At 38.9% G+C, this 16,125-nt stretch overlaps 1 protein-coding gene and 1 pseudogene across 2 annotated transcripts; both read right to left on the bottom strand.

Annotated features, from left to right (window-relative positions):
* Window positions 1-3,120: 3,120 nt before the first annotated feature.
* On the bottom strand, window positions 3,121-6,513 carry LOC150041482 (wee1-like protein kinase 2 pseudogene; annotated as a pseudogene). The gene is made up of 2 exons (XR_016533757.1): window positions 6,440-6,513; window positions 3,121-5,618 (listed from the first exon to the last, which is right to left on the bottom strand). The product of XR_016533757.1 is annotated as a wee1-like protein kinase 2 pseudogene (transcript).
* Window positions 6,514-8,635: 2,122 nt separating this feature from the next.
* Window positions 8,636-10,978, bottom strand: LOC150041481 (testis-expressed protein 13D-like). Its single transcript, XM_090326158.1, has 2 exons — window positions 9,407-10,978; window positions 8,636-8,760 (listed from the first exon to the last, which is right to left on the bottom strand). The coding sequence occupies exon 1, from the start codon at window positions 10,785-10,787 to the stop codon at window positions 9,417-9,419; it is 1,371 nt and encodes a 456-aa protein (XP_090182284.1). The 5' UTR covers window positions 10,788-10,978; the 3' UTR covers window positions 8,636-8,760; window positions 9,407-9,416.
* Between the last annotated feature and the right edge of the window lie 5,147 nt (window positions 10,979-16,125).

The following is a 16,125-nucleotide window of genomic DNA, read 5'->3' as shown; positions in this document are numbered from 1 at the left end:
TTGACTTACTTTATGGAAGCAACTTAGCAAGTAGTTGAAGTTAGAAAACAATTATGAAGTCACAAGGCCAACTTGATCAATGCCCATGGATGTTTTCATACCTTTATATGTAAATAGACATGAAAGAGGGTTCTTGCTCCCAATGAAAAGAAGAATGTAACCCTTAGGCACCTAAAATATAGTCTCTGAAATGGCTTACTTTGTGTATTATTAACTCATTATTTGAAAAATAGTTATGCAAATTATATGAGGGTCACCTCTTTAATTCCAATTATCTCATCTCCATTCCACCTTAATTACTCAATACTAAAAGTTGCTTGTTTTCTTTCTCTTCTTTCTTTCTTTCTTTCTTTCTTTCTTTCTTTCTTTCTTTCTTTCTTTCTTTCTTTCATGCCAGTCCTGGAGCTCAAACTCAGGGCCTGAGCATTGTCCTTGAGCTTTCTCAAGGTTAGAGCTCTACCACGTGAGCCACAGCACACACAACCTTTTCTTTATATGTGCTACTAAGGAATCGAGCCTGGGTCTTTGTGCATTCTAGGCAAACATTACCACTAAGCCAAACTCCTGGCACCATGTTTGCCATATACTTGAGCTTCATTTTGTCATTTCAGTGAAATTTTTTGAAATATAAGTCACACTTGTTGGGTCTACTATCACATCCCACGTTCTCTAGTCAGTGTACTAAGTCAGGAACCTATATTTCTAATGAAGTGAAAGTTTTCTAACTGGAATCCAAGGGATATAGTCATTATAGTATTTATTGCACCTGTGTTGAGTTTGATACTGTCAATTACTATCCTTTTCTTGTAATATATAACCATAGAATTCTCAGGTTTGACTGGTATATTCGAAGATACTCAAAAAAATATGAGCCAGGTATGGTGGCTCATGTCTGTAATCCTAGCTACTCACAAGGCTGAGATCAAAACTAGTCAGGGCACTAAAGTCCATGAGACTCATCTCCAGTTAACCACCAGAAAACTGGAAGTAGCACTGTGGCTCAATGGGTAGGGCCTTGAGCTGAAGAGTTCAGGGACAACACCCAGGCCCAGAGTTTAAGTCCTACAACTGACAAAAAATATTGAGCAATCCAAAGGACCAGTAAAAGTGATTTTTAATAAGATATATTTTATATTATATAAACAAAAGCAACTATTACAATCATGTGAAATGGAAACAACACAGTAGTTGTTGCTGTCTAGAAGTAGAAAACCTCCAAAATTCAAGCCAGTGTTCCAAAAGAACTTGGAGACATCTGTTGTCTTTAGGAACCTGAGATCCCTACTTTTCTCACTGCATTCATTTAAACATTTGCCAACAAATATAGGGTCCACACACTCGTAGTTGCATTTCTGTGTTCTCCCCACCTCCCTTACTCCCTTGTATCTGTATAAATATCCATTTAACTCATAACTGTCTCATGTCATGCAGGCGTCAGAAACCTATTGATAAAGGACTGCTTTCCTGATATATTTGCCTAGTTTGCTAATTAAATTCTTTTTCTTAAAACGTCCTATTGTCATGGGATATTCAATTCATTTCTTCTATTTAAAAGAACTCAAGGCTACTGTAGGCCAGATTTTTCCCCAGACTAAGGAGAACATATGATTATCACTCTGCAGGGGCAGAGTGATAGTCAAGCCAGCACAATGTAGCCACATGTCAGAGAAGAGTCATTTGTTATTGCTAGTGACAAGTTTCCTATGTGGGGAATTCCAGCCTTCAGATATATTAATTAGGTATTGGGTCATTTGCCAGCTAAAGGAAGTATCCTGTGAAAGGGACACTGTAAGCATACATACCTAGCTACACATAATTTCCTGTTAGGGCAATGATTTAACCACTCAGTTAGTGAAATCCAGGTTGGCTGAGTTGTCAAAGCATCATAATGTTACCTGGACACCAGTAGATTATAACAGCAATCTTAGTTACTCAGGAAGCTGAGATATGAAAGTAGCAGTTTGAAGCCAGCCCAGACAGAAATGCATGGGAGATTCTTTATCCCCAATTAACTACCATACAGCCAGAAGTGGAGCTGTGGCTCAAGTAGTAGAACACCAGATGAGAAAAACAGCTCAGAGGATCAGTACCCTGTCTCTAAGTTAAAACTCCAGAACAAGCATAAAAGCTTAAGGTTTAGACATTGCATAAAATTCCATGTAAAGATGCTTAGAATGATCACCCATATTTCTGTGTGTACACATACAAAACTAATTTCCTGAAATGCTTTACAATGGAAATGAGCCATTATAGCTGAATCTCTTCCACTTTTTCTGTATTTCCTAATTTTTCTCAAGTAAAATTAAGCTTTTATAGTCAGAAAAATGATTTTATATAAGACTTTGTTTTGATCTCCTAAGTTCTCTTTTATGTTTATTTATTTAATGTCATGCTGAAGCTTGAATTTGGGGCTTGGCACTCACTGTCCCTTAGCCTTTTCCCTTAAGTCCAGTGCTCTATCGCTTGAGCCACAGCTCTTCTTCTGGTTTTATTTTCCCAAAGTTAATTGGAAATAATAGTTTCATAGATGTTCTTACCCTAGCTGACTTCTATCCAAGAGCATCTGATTTCAGCCTCCTGATAACTAGAGTTCCAAACATGTCACTGGCACTCAGCTGTCTCTTATACTTTTTTTTTTGGCCAGTCCTGGGCTTGAGCTCAGGGCTTGAGCACTGTCCTTGGACTATCTCAAGGCTAGAGCTCTACCACTTGAGCCTGAGCACCACTTCCAGCTTTTTTCTATGTATGTGGTACCAAGGAATCGAACCTGGGTCTTCGTGCATGCTAGGCAAGCACTTTAACCACTAGGCTAAACTCCCAGCCCTGTCTCTTACACTTTCTGAAACCAAAGAAGAGAGCCACTATCAGAACATAAAGCTTTTCCTCTAGCCCAAGATCTGGTATTTCTTGTATTTGAGGCATAAAAGAATACTTTTGTTTTTGAACAAGATGTAAACATTTATTTATAAGCATTTTCCTTGAAAATAGAACAGAGAAAATGATTGCAATGAAAATATCACAAAGAAAATGGTTTGAATGAAATATGCTAAATCACAGAAAACTAAGTAAATTTGAATGAAATATGCTAAATCACAGAAAACTAAGTAAATTGTTGCTAACATTAGGAACAACTGATGATATCCAGAAATTTCAAACTATTTAGAATCAGCCAGAAGAGGCTTCAGACAAATAGATTTCAGAAAAAGAAAACATATCAAATTTCTCTTGACCCCTTTACCCACAGTGCCTTTGTTTCACAAGTAACTAACCAACCTAGGAACATTCATGTTATATATAGTCTTATTTCTAACCACTTCAAATGATAATGGGGTAATTTATTTAACAAACACAGAATAGATTCAGAGATTGCCTCCTCTTAGAAAACACATTAGTAGAACTTTTGTTCAAAGAGGCTGGGAATTCTTTTATGAATAGTGCCATAAAATCTCACAAGCACTGTTGAAATCCAAGCACATTTTCTTGCAAGCTGTCACTTCAACTGAAATACAAATTTTATTCCTTTGCATACAGAAAGAGTTGTGCGCTCCTTAGTGAAGAATTCACAGTGACTACTCCTTAGTGTATAGGCCAAACCAAAGGGCATTTTCCTTTACTTATTTCAGTTCAGAGGCCAATTATTACTCATTGCTCATTAAAAATGTGAAAATAAAATAAGTTGTCACTGGGTGTGAAAAAAAAATGAAAAACAAATTGCTACCCATTATTCTTTTCGGAATCATCGCTATAAGAAGCCTTAGTAGCTTTAGGAACATGAATTCAGATGTTAAATTTGTATTTTCAAAACCTTTGTGAAAACAAGTTATCCAGTATTTTCAGCTTGTAAGAGGTCAGTATCTATTTATGAAAGGCATGAGTTCAGCAAAAGACTATGTAAAACTAATTTTATAAGACAGATTCCTCAAAGGTAAAGTCCTCCACCCCACTAGATATTTTTTGCTTCTTGTTCTTTTGTAGTTCCCAGTCATCAGAATCATCATCTTGGAATTGGGCCTGCTGAGCTTCTCGGAGTTCCTTTTCTAGTGTGGCAATCTTGGACTTTTCCAATTTGAGCTGCTGCTGGAGTTCCTCTGTTTCAGCAAATAATGGCCAGAGAACTTGACTTCTGGAGAGAGCTGTGGCAGTAGGTCTCTCCTTTGGGTCAGTGTGGATCATTTTCTTTAGCAAATTATAAAAATCTTCCGAGAGTTCCTGAGGAATGTAGGGAATGTTACCCTTACGGATATGATACCACTCATCACCACTGGCAGGTAATGATGCTCCAGCAGCCGCTGTAATAGTTAATCCTAAGGCAAATATATCTGCTTTGGGAAGGTGTTCATAATTCCCTTGTAAAATCTCATGATCCAGGAAGCAGCTATCTCCTTCTTCTACTTTGGGCTTTCTTATTGAGGTCACATGGCCCATGTCACCAATTTTATATATCACACTGGCAGAGAGAAACCAATCATCTTCATTTTCATTCTCTTCTGGTCCTTCAAATGAATCATTTTGCATGTTATGACAAATGAAGATGTTACTGGGCTTGATGTTTAGGTGCACCATGCCAGCACTGTGGATGTACTTGAGCCCCAAAGAAATCTGATGGAGGATATCTTTTAGGTTTGGTTCTTGGATATGATTGCCAGACTTAGTGTTGTGAGATATAGTAACTTGCAAGCTCCCACCATTGCAGTATTCATTCTGAATGATCACATAATCACCTTCAGTCCACGAGGAATAGTAACGTACAACATGGGGGTGATGCCCAAGAACTGCATGAGCATAAACTTCATGTAAATCTAAATTTTCACTTGATACCTCTGAAAAAGTTTTTTTGGAGCATTTGATTGCATAAACACATCCATCCAACTTCTTAATGCACTTGTAGACTGTACCAAATGTCCCAACTCCAATTTTTTCTACTTCAAAAAATTCTGTTTCATATCGAGAAGCCATATTGATTTGTTGTAGGATACTTTTCATTGGAAGTAACCCTTCTTCTATTTTGCCTTTCTTTGCTTCAGTTTCTTCAGAATCATAGTAGTTCCCCTTGCTCTTAGATTGAAGCAATAGTTTCCTGAAGGACTGTGGGGTAAATGGATTTATATTGACCAAATCCAGTGAGGTTACCTCATTCTTGAGCGGAGTAGCTGGGATGTTCAAAAACGTTGAGCTAGAGGGAGTAACATTTTCTCTTGCATAATATGCTAGCTTGCTCTTCTGTTTTCTGGGAGTAGACAAGTTATCACACAACAGCAACTTTCTTTTGCTGTCTGGTCGTGGTGGTGTCCTAGGAAATGGGGGAGGATCTGACCTTGCAGTGTATGGAATCAGATCAGGCCTTTTTTTATCTTTCTTCTGAGAGGTAGCCACTGCACGTACAGGCTGAATAGGAGTCCTAGGAGTCTTGAAATCCTGATCTTCACCCTTCTTTTGGTTTTGGCTTTGTATTTCCGCATTCTCTTGTGTGGCCCTCTGCATTATTCTCTCAGTGCTTTCTTCACAAATCAAAGAGCTTAGTTTCAGATTCAGCTCTTTGTTAACACCTTTGTGATCCATCTTAGTGAGACAGCTTATGATATAGGAAAGGAGATCTCTCAGAAGCAAACACCATTTATCTACAAATAGAAGGGGTAGAAGAGCATTGAAAGAAGAAAAGTTTATAACTTGGTAGAGGGCCTTTCCCCTCTATAAACTAACAACTGTGCCAAAGTGCTCTTTTTAAAATCATACTCATCATTCTTGACCCCTGGATTTATTAGGTGCTATTTTCTCACCCATTAGGAAAGGGGATGATGAGATCTTTTTTATCCTTTTTGCTATCAAGGCTATTGCCTCCCATTGCTTATCAGGAAAGCTACTTCCTTCCTTATACCTCCCAAAATTGCTGCCTGCAGATCTCCCACATTCAAACTTATTCCTTTGGTTTTGCTTTTGCTAGTGGTAGTGGATGGGTAATGAAAAATTATATATTGAATGTAAATAGAAATTGAAGTTTGAAAGCAATAATCTTCTTGCCTAATTCCAGTAGAGGGTATGACAAAAGTGAAGGAACTGGTGGCTCAAGCCTCTCAGGAGGCTGAGATCTGAGGGTCATGATTTGAAGATATCCCAGACAGAAATCTCACCATGGAACTCTCATCTCCAATTAACCATTCAAAAACGGGAAGTGGATCTGTGGCTCAAAGTGGCAGAATGCTAGAATTGAGCATAGGAGCTCATGGAAAGTGCCCAGGCTGTGAGTTCAAGCCTGACAACTGCCAACGAAAAAGGTGAAGGAATGGGTGAGAAGGGATGGATAGGTGGAGTAAGGAAGAATCTTGCTACCCTTGCTCTAAACTCTTTGAAGTCTCTAACTGTCCTCTTCCCACCTCCCTTGTATTACCTTCCTCAGAGAAATGCCATATCTATTGTTTGGCCACATCAAGTTCATAAATACCTTCAAAGCATCAGCTCTAGGCTGGCTCTTACAGGCCATATCTGGTAGTAGCTGCTGCCAACTCTGATGTCTTCTCTTCGTTAAGCACTTTTTCTAGTCTTTTTCTCTATTGTGCCATCACTATATTTATATCCAGTAAAAAAATAAAAAAAAACCTGAATTTCAATTACTTGAAAATGTACAGGGGTCATTGGGATATATAACCTATTACATAATCTTCCCTTTCCCTTCATAAAATTGCCCCTTCCAATAGCCTTCCTCTTTTCTGATCCTCCTGTTCTGGGTCATTTAGGCATTCCTTCTTAGTTACATCTCTCAGAATAGTAAAATTTCTGTTCTGACAGGATTATTTTTGTGGCTTATCTTCTCATTTAAATATACTCATTGGAAGAAAGTACTTAGGTTTTGCCTCTTCCCCCATTCTCTCTCAAGGATTTATCCTGCCAGCTTATATTTGGTTTTCTTTCTTGACAGAAATTACTTGCGTGTAGAAAGTGATTTAAAGAAACGAGAAAAGAAGGAAGTAGGATTCAACTCCTTAGATCTGACCACCACTCACTTTCTAATGTCAACCCAGGCAGAAGTCAGGGTCCTAGGGAAAATAGCTTTATAAATCATAGAGAGGGCCTGGGTATTGGCATCAAGAAGCCCAGTGTTGGCAGTCACTCTCTGGAATAATAGAGAAACTCAACTTCAAGTTTCTATGTAGATTTGGACTGTTAAAGAGTACATGAATACTCACAATGCAACAAAGATCCTTTACACTATTATACCAGCACTCTCTAATTCAGGAAAGAGGAGGGTCACTTTACTAGTGAACTAAACTGCACTTTTCTTCATGATGGATAGAATAGAGTGAAGATGAAGATTTGAGCTCTCATGGACATCTACCCCAGGATACAAAACATACAAAAAGAAACATCCGATTTTATTACTATTTAGGATCAGAAAAAAAAAGAAAAAAATGCTGAGCATGTAGGTGTTGATGTACTGGGAAAGATCTCAAAGGGAACTCAAAGGCACTTTTAGCTCAAAGTAGAGGCATATCCAACTTCCCACACTAGCCCATTACCAACAGCAGGCTCCTCCTTGCCTTTCAGCAGCTGCCTTGGGAAAAAATATACTTGAAGAGAAGTGGCCCAGGGACATTTTTCAAGACTGTTGGCCCCTTATCAATTCTATTTTTAAACCAATTAATCCTCCCAAGAGAAGTACCATCCATACAAAGCCCAGGGGCCCTGTAGTCTGTACTTAAAATTCGTATTTTCTTTATTTTCTGCTAACTGGAGCAATTTGGAACAGGAGCAGCCCAGGGGTGAGGGTTTGTGTTGTGTAGCAAATATTCTTACAAGTGATATCTTTCTTCTAAACAATGCAGTGTTGTTTTTTTTTTCTTTTTTCAGGCAAGCTACTTGACAGCCCACAAGATACCTGTGATGCTCAAGGAAATTAGGAAAAGGATGAGAAAAGCCCTGTGTGCACTTTCCTGAGACTAGTTTAGTGATCTTTACCTCTGTGTCATTTGTGGCTAAGGAAAGGAATGGGATGTTCATTCAAAGCCTTTAACGAGACTCTCATACTGCTCCTTGAACTATAAAAATGAATTAGGGTGCCATTTCAATTGTTTTTACCAAGGGTTATATCATATCCATGGCAAACACTTCTGGTATGTGTGTTCCAAGTTATGCTCCCTCCTAGCACTTAATCAAATTCACCAAAAGAGAATGCATCTATTAGATTACACTGTACAGTTCCACTGCCTTATAAATACTAAGCATTTATCAATTAAAATTAAATTTGCGGTCATATAATTTAACTATACCCCTCCAAACTCTACCAAGTTAATCCCTAGTTTAGTTTAATTTGCCCAATGAACAAATTAAATTCTAACTAAACTATTTTATCAGTGTCCCTCCCAATGAGTGCTAATGCATCTTTCCCCTAACTTTTCATTCTTCATGTTACATGCAGTAGAGGGTCTCACTGAGGTGTAGGTCCATCAGAATCAGGATGCAATTTCTTATGCGCCTTGGGAGATCTTCTAATGGGACAGATTTTGCTTCTTCAGTGATAAGTCTAGAAGAACTGAAATATAAAAACAGGATACCTACGATACTTAAAAACCTATAAAAGAAGCACACATGAACACATTAGTTGGTTTTAAAGGACAACAGCATTTTCTAGAAGTGTTTCAAATTCAACATGGCTGCCCACAGTAAAGAAATTTAAACAGAAAACAGAAAGGAGTCAGGGAAAAGGCATCATCACTTGATCTTCTTCAAGATGTTATCCAGTCACTGCAGCCACGGAGAATCCACCACCTACAAAATTTAAATAAAGTATGAGAAATTTTCAACTTAAAGAATGAGTGTAATACTTAAAGTCAGTCCTGGTTCAATGAATAATATATGTGTATGTATATATATATATATATATACACACACACACACATACACAGACATATATATATATATGTATGTATGTATATTATCTGCATGTCTACGACAAAAGTAGTAAGTGGAATATAACAAAATATTTAATTTAATTTTCTCTTTGAAAATTTTGGCTGAAAATTTCCTTGCAAATTATAGAATAATTTTGTCTAAGCCGGGAGTTTGGGAGTGGTAGAATGCTTGCCTAGCATGCATTAAGATCCTGGTTCAATTTCTTGGTATCACATACATAAAAAAAAGCCAGAAGTGGTGCTGATGCTCAAGTGGTAGAGCTCTAGCCTTGAGGAAAAAGCCCAAGGACAGTGCTTAGGCCCTGAGCTTAAGCCCAGGACTGGTAAAAAAAAAATAACAAGAATAATTTTGTCTAGAAAAATGTTGGATACAAATTTTCTAGTAACTAAATTATTCACTGATCAGAAGGTAGTGGTATAAATGAGGGCAGTAGGATAGAGAAAGATAAGGTGTAGGTATTTGTAGGAAAGTAGGTTCACTTTAGTGGGTTTTCATTTCTTACCTTCCTGAAATCAGGGATTTTGTCCTACATCAACACCTCCATTCTCACCCGGAAAATAGATGTTCTTGCATTTATAGCAGACTGGGCGCCATGGAGGATTCATAGTTTTACACCAGGAGCAAGGCCAATTTATTGGAATACTGCATGAAACCAGCTTCTCCTGATGTTGGGCTTTTTTCACTTGCTTGTTCTTCAGTCGAGGTATTTGGTGTTTCTTGGAACTTTTTTTGGAACCATGGCTCTTATTGTTCACCATGGGAGTTGCCTGGCGTCTCTCTGGACTTTTTTTGGGACTGCGACTCTTGCCAGTCCCCAGGGAAGCCCTCCCCTGATGTATCACCGGATCTTCTTTGGGGCTGTGTCTTTGGGCTGTGTCATGGGGTTTCTTGGACTTTTTTTCTGGGCTGTGGCTTCTGCTTTCTCCCAAGTGGCAGTCAGCTTGCTGGTTTTTAGGATGGTTAACCTTTCCGTGGCTAGTTTTTACCCATAATGGAGCCTTTTCCTTCTGGGGCCAAAGTGCAACTGAGGAGCTAGTTAAATAGGACCGTCCAGGAGAACTCTGGGATGTAACTGCTAACACTGCTCTGGATGTGGTTGCTGCTGTTTCGGGTTCCATTAATATTGGGGATGATAGAGTTGTAGAGCAAGTAAATTCCCCTGACAATGGCTTATTCAATGTAAATTGTTGTGAACCAGGTTGCGGGTAGAGTTGCATTGCCTGATTCCAAGGAGCTGAGGATTCTGATACGTGGAGTAGAGTACCTGACATTGGCTTTGAGGCGGTTACAGACAGCTTTCCCTGAGCTCCCTTGTCCACTGACTCTGACTGCTTTTCTTCACCTACTGGCCATGACATACACCTATACTTTTCATTTCGCAGGCCACGGATAAGTCGCTGGAATAGTGGATCTGAGTCTTCCAGTGCTGACCTTTCAGCCTGAAGTAACCTTCCACAAAGCACTTCGCGCTCATCCATTGCCCGCTGGACAGCAGCCTGTGTAAACCTTAGCTGTGCCGCCGCCTCATCTCTCTCAGCCCGCAACCTTCTCAACTCTGTGGCGAGAGCCTTAGACGCCACCTTGCGGTCCTCTACCTGCTTCTGCAACCTGCGAACCCGCCGTGTCTGCTGATCCCGCTGCCTCACGATCGCTCTCACACCCAACGCCAGGCCGCTCCAGGCATAGGACCTCTTGCGGCTGCGCGGCACCTGAGGGTCGGCCACGATCTTGCGGAGCTGGTCTTCTATCTCCTTCCAGGACCGACAGCGAAAGGCTACATAGAACTCCGGTCCTCCTCCATTCATAAGAACTTCATTATTAATGAAGTGAATCACCTCACTATGGCGGAAGCCACTAAAGTGGTCCCCGAACTCCACAGCCATGGCGGTTGAGGCCTAGTCACACAGCCGGCCTCATCGAGCTCTTCAGTTGTCACCCACTCTATCAACTAGGCTTTTCCACCCGCCAGTTTATTGTGCCCTTCCCTACCTGCCCAGTCCCACTTCAGTCCTTAGCCTCCTCCTCCGCCGCCCTCCTCTCAAAGAATAAACCAAATCCTCTCACCGGGCTTACATCCGCTTCATAAAGGTGGCGAGCTATTCATACGTCATAAAGAGAGGCCGTACTTAAATGCTGAGTCATAAAGACAAGTCCTCCGCTCTTCGCAAGGCCTACTGGGACCAGCCGCGCTCCCAATAGCGCCACCTAGCAGTGACCTAGGAAAAGTGGCTACTGAGGTTGTGTAGAGTGTGGAATCGTTCGCGATGGGGTGGAAAAGAGTCATGTGGAAGCCTTGACGTACGAACCACACACATACTTTTCATTAGAACGGTAGGCTAACACGGAATATTAGAGGATTTTAGCGCAGTAGGGGGAAGCAGGGAGTCAAGGGTAAAAACCAGATGTGGGAGAATGAATGGTTACATAGAACATACTGGAATTTCAAGGCTACTAGTTCATGAAAATGAATAACGCACAAGTAGAATATGAGAAACAGAAATTACCAAACTGTGGGAAAATAGAGGAATTTCACCCCATTACTGACCATGAAACAAATCTGTGCTTGTATGGCTGCCCTGTGGAGTAGTGACGGCACCCTTCTGGACAGCAATGAGACCTCCGTTCCAAAAGGTCCCATACAGTAATAACAAAAGAATTTACAACTTTTAAGAACTTAAGAAACCCCAGACAATGTGCTAAGAATCATGAATTGGTCACCATTAGTGAAAGAGATGAATCTCAGTAGACAGACTTCGAATTTGTTTTTGGTGGTGTTCGATTTGGCTTTTAGAGCAGTAATGTTTCTACGTGTGGAAATAATGAAGTGACTAATCCTTTATTTCACCAACAGGGTGAGGAAAGTGTCTAAGATACCGGTAGCTAAGCCTAACATGTCTCCTACATTGTCTGCTTTAATAGGCACAGATTGTCTAGGTCGGCCTTAAGGGAGTTATGGGAAAATAAACAGAAGGACACATTCTAAGAGGTACATTACAAGAAATCAGGAAGCACTTAAAAAGAAGTACGTACTTATTCACATTACTACTATTTCTAATTTCCCCTTGCAAATCCCAAATTTATTTTCTTTCTAGTCGTTTTTTCTTTTGCCACTCCCAGAGCTTGAACGCAGACGCTTGGCACTGTCCTTGGACTTTCTCAAGGCTAGACCTCAGCACCACTTCCAGCTTTTTTTCTATGTATGTGGTACCGAGGAATTGAGCCGCGGTCTTCTTGCATGCTAGGCAAGCACTCTACCGCTAGGCCAAACTCGTGGCTGCTGTATTATTTTCATATGTGCATATACAGTAAATCCATCTTTATGGTCGGTTTAATACATATAGTTTGAAAGCCACGCCCACAAAATTTGCATAACAAAAGAAATTTCAAAAACGCACTGTCAGTTCTCATAGGCAGCTCAAATGAAGAGAAGCACTCAGTCTTCCATTATTGTTTGCAGTATTTAAATCATGGCATCATTGGCTGTTTACTTGCCCTTATTTTGGGAATACTAAAATTGAGCTTATATCACAACTGTGTATTTATATTACTTTGGATAAAAGGACAAGAATGATATCAGAATCATATGGCAGTACAATCAGTATTTTGAAGAAGCCCCATATTAATGTCTACAGAGGCTACATTGATTTCCATTCTGTTATTATTTTTACCCCAGCTATTCTGACTGATGTAAATACATTCTCTGTTCTTTTGTGTCACATTTCCTTTATGACTGAATGTTGAACATTTATTTATGTGTTAATTTGCTATTTTTACTTCTCATTTTGAGAATTTTCCACTCATCACCTGTCTATTATTTGGATAATTTTTTATTTTGTACTTAAATTTTGGAAAATTTTATATACTGTAGATATTAATTAATTCATTTAATAGTATAGATATTGTGTGTGTGTGTGTGTGTGTGTGTGCCTGTGTGTGTTCTGTGTCTGTGTGTGAGCCAGTCCTGTGGTTGAAACAAAGGCTTGAGGCTGTCCCCTGACCTTTTTTGCTTCAGGATAGCATTCTACCACTTGAGCCATAGCTCCACTTCTGATATCTTTTTTTTATTTTAGTCCTGAAAGTGGTGGTTAATTTGCATAAGGACTTTCCTGCTCCGCCTGGCTTCAAACTGCCATCCTCAGATCTCAGCTTCTGAGTATCTAGGTTTTATTGGCATGAATCATCACCACCTGGATAGATATAAGTTCTTTGATAAATAGTTTGCAAAAGTTTTCCGCCATTTACAGTGTGCCTGTTCAATCTGATAATTTTTTCTATACTTGTCAATTTGATACAGTCCTATTTGTCATTTTATTTTATTTTATTTTTGTGGGTCATGGGGCTTGAACTCGGACTGGGTGCTGTCCTTGGGCTCCTATCACCCTACCCTTGAGCCAAGCCCCACTTCCTATTTTCTAGAGGTTAATTGGAGATAAGAGTCTCAGGTCCTTTTGTGCCCAGGCTGGCTTTGAACCTTGATCCTCAGATCTCATCATCCTGGAGGTCCTTACATTCGACGTTGTACGATTTGGCCTAATGCCTCTAGATTTTGTTCTATTGTAAATCTCTGCTAGGAGAGTCCAAGGTTTCTACTGATTATGACAAATGAGGGAAACCATATTGAGCCTATGTTCCTTTGAGTCTGGCTTACTTCACTTAATATGATCTTTTCTAAGTCTTTCCATTTCCTAACAAATGGGGCGATGTCGTTCTTTCTGACAGCAGCATAGAATTCCATTGTGTATAAATACCACATCTTGTTGATCCACTCATTAACTGAGGGACATTTGGATTGGTTCCATATCTTTGCTATGGTAAATAGTGCTGCAATGAACATCATTGTGATAGTGGATTTAGTATGCCCTTGTTACTGGATGATAGGGTAAATGCCAAGTAGTGGAATTACTGGGTCATAAGGGAGCTCTATGTTTAGTCTTTTGAGGAACTGCCATACTGCTTTCTATAGTGGTTGAACGAGTTTGCACCAACAGTGTAGTAGTGATCTCTCCTGGCCACATCCCCTCCAGCATCTGCTGTTATTAGTTTTCTTGATCCTGGCCATTCTAACTGTAGTGAGGTGGAATCTTAGAGTTGTTTTGATTTGCATTTCTTTTATGATCAGAGATGTCGAGCATTTCATGTGTCTATAGGCCATTTTTGTTTCTTCTTCAGAGAAGACTCTCTTTAAATCTTTGGCCGATCTTTTAATGGGATGGTTGTTTCTTTGGAGATTAGTTTTGAGTGATTCAGTTTTTTGAGCTGTTGATGTATTTTAGATATGAGGCCTTTGTCCGTTGTATGGTTAGTGAAGATCTTCTCCTATTCTGTAGGCTTCCTAATTAATTACTAGCTATGTCCTTTGCCATACAGAGTCTCTGCAGTGTAATGCAGTCCCACTTATCTAGCCTTTCTCTGATATTTTGTGTTTCTTGGTCCTTATTGAGACAGTTTCGACCTGTGCCAAGGAGGCCTAGTGTGTCTCCTATTCCTTCTTGTAAAGTTTTCAGTGTGTCGGCTTTTACCTCATGTTTATATTCCCACCTACAACGTCTAAGAATGTGGGATTATATATCATGAACTAAGGATATTCTGAGTTTTTGCTAGCATTTGTTGTTTGTGTGGGGGCTTGATTTGCATTTCCTTTCTTGCTGGGGAGGTCAAGTGTTTCTTCATACATTTGTCACTTACTCATATCTTCTTTTGGGAATTATCTTGTTTGGTTCATTTTCCCATTTATCCATTAGGATGTTGTTCTTTGGGAGTTTAGTGTTTTGGACTTAATACACATTGTGCTTATTAAGTCCATGTCAGATTATAGCAGGCAAAGATTTTCACACATTTTGTTAACTGTCACTTTGGTCTAATGAATACATTCTTTGCACTGCAGAAGCTTTTAAGTTTGATGAAATGTCACTTTTCAATCCTTATTCTTATTTGCTGAGCTACTGAGTTCTGGTCACACGTTATTAGTTATGTTAGTATATCCCAGTGTTTTATCTGTTTTTTTAATTAGTTTCTATGTTTCACGTCTTATATTAAGATCCTTGATACACTTTGAATTGATAGATAAAGGGCAAGACATAGGGGATCTAGTTTCAGTCTTCTACATGTAGACAGTTTCTCACCACCCTTTATTGAAGAAGCTGTGTTTTCTCCAACATATTTTTAGAGCTTCTTTGTCAAAATTTTGATGGCTGTACCTGCATAGATTTATTTCTAAATCTTCTATTTCATTTGTCTTCAAGACTGTTTTTGTGGCAGTACCAAATCTGTTTTTATTACCATGGCTTTGTATTATAATTGGAATTCTTGTACTGTGATACCTCCAGCATTGCTTTCTTTGCTCAATAGCTTTGGCTCTTTGGAATCTTTTTGTGCTTTCATATGGATTTTATGATTGGTTTTTCTGTTTCGATAAAGAATGACATTGGAATTTTGATTCAGAGTACATTGAATGTGTACTCTGCTCTCCGTGGTATAGATAGTTTCATAATATTAAATCTGCCAATCCATGAGCATGGAGGGTCTTTCCATCTTCTGGTGCCTTATTCAATTTCCTTCTTTAAGATTTTATAGATTTTATTGTAGATGTTGTTCACATCCTTGGTTTAGTTTATTCCTATATATTTTTGAGGCTATTGTGGATAGAATTTTGTTGCTGATTTCCTCTTTTGCCTATTCATCATTGACATACAGAAAAAGTGCTGCTTTTGTATTTAGGTACATTGGCAAAGGTACTTACCAAATCTCAGAATTTTAGGGTTTAATTTTAGGAACCTTTAAATATGAGAACATAAAATCTGCAAATAGAGAAAATTTGACTTCTTTCTTCCCGATTTGGATCCCTTTTATTTATTGCTACTCACTTAATGTTGCATCTGACAATTTAAACATTATTTTTAATTGGAATCAAGACAGTAGAAACTCATTTCATTTCTAATGTTAGAGGGAATAGTTTATTTTTTCTCATTTACTAGAACACAAGCTGTAAATGTTTCATATATAAGCTTTCTTATGTTTTTATTATCTCCTTATTCTGTTTTTTGAGGCTTTTATCATGAAAGTGTGTTCAATTTTATAAAGCACTTTTTCTGTGACTACTTTGATGATTACATGATTATTGTCACTGATTTAATATATAAGTTGCATTATATATCTAGATTTGCAAATGTTGAATCATCCTTGTATTCTGGGGTGAAAACAATTTGATAATGTTGTATGTTC

This window comes from Megascapheus bottae, chromosome X (assembly GCF_031878675.1).
Source record: "Megascapheus bottae isolate mThoBot1 chromosome X, mThoBot2.hap1, whole genome shotgun sequence".
NCBI classification, from domain to species: Eukaryota; Metazoa; Chordata; class Mammalia; order Rodentia; family Geomyidae; genus Megascapheus; species Megascapheus bottae.
Note: the sequence above shows the minus strand (reverse complement) of the source record. Positions and strands in the feature narration are given on the sequence as shown.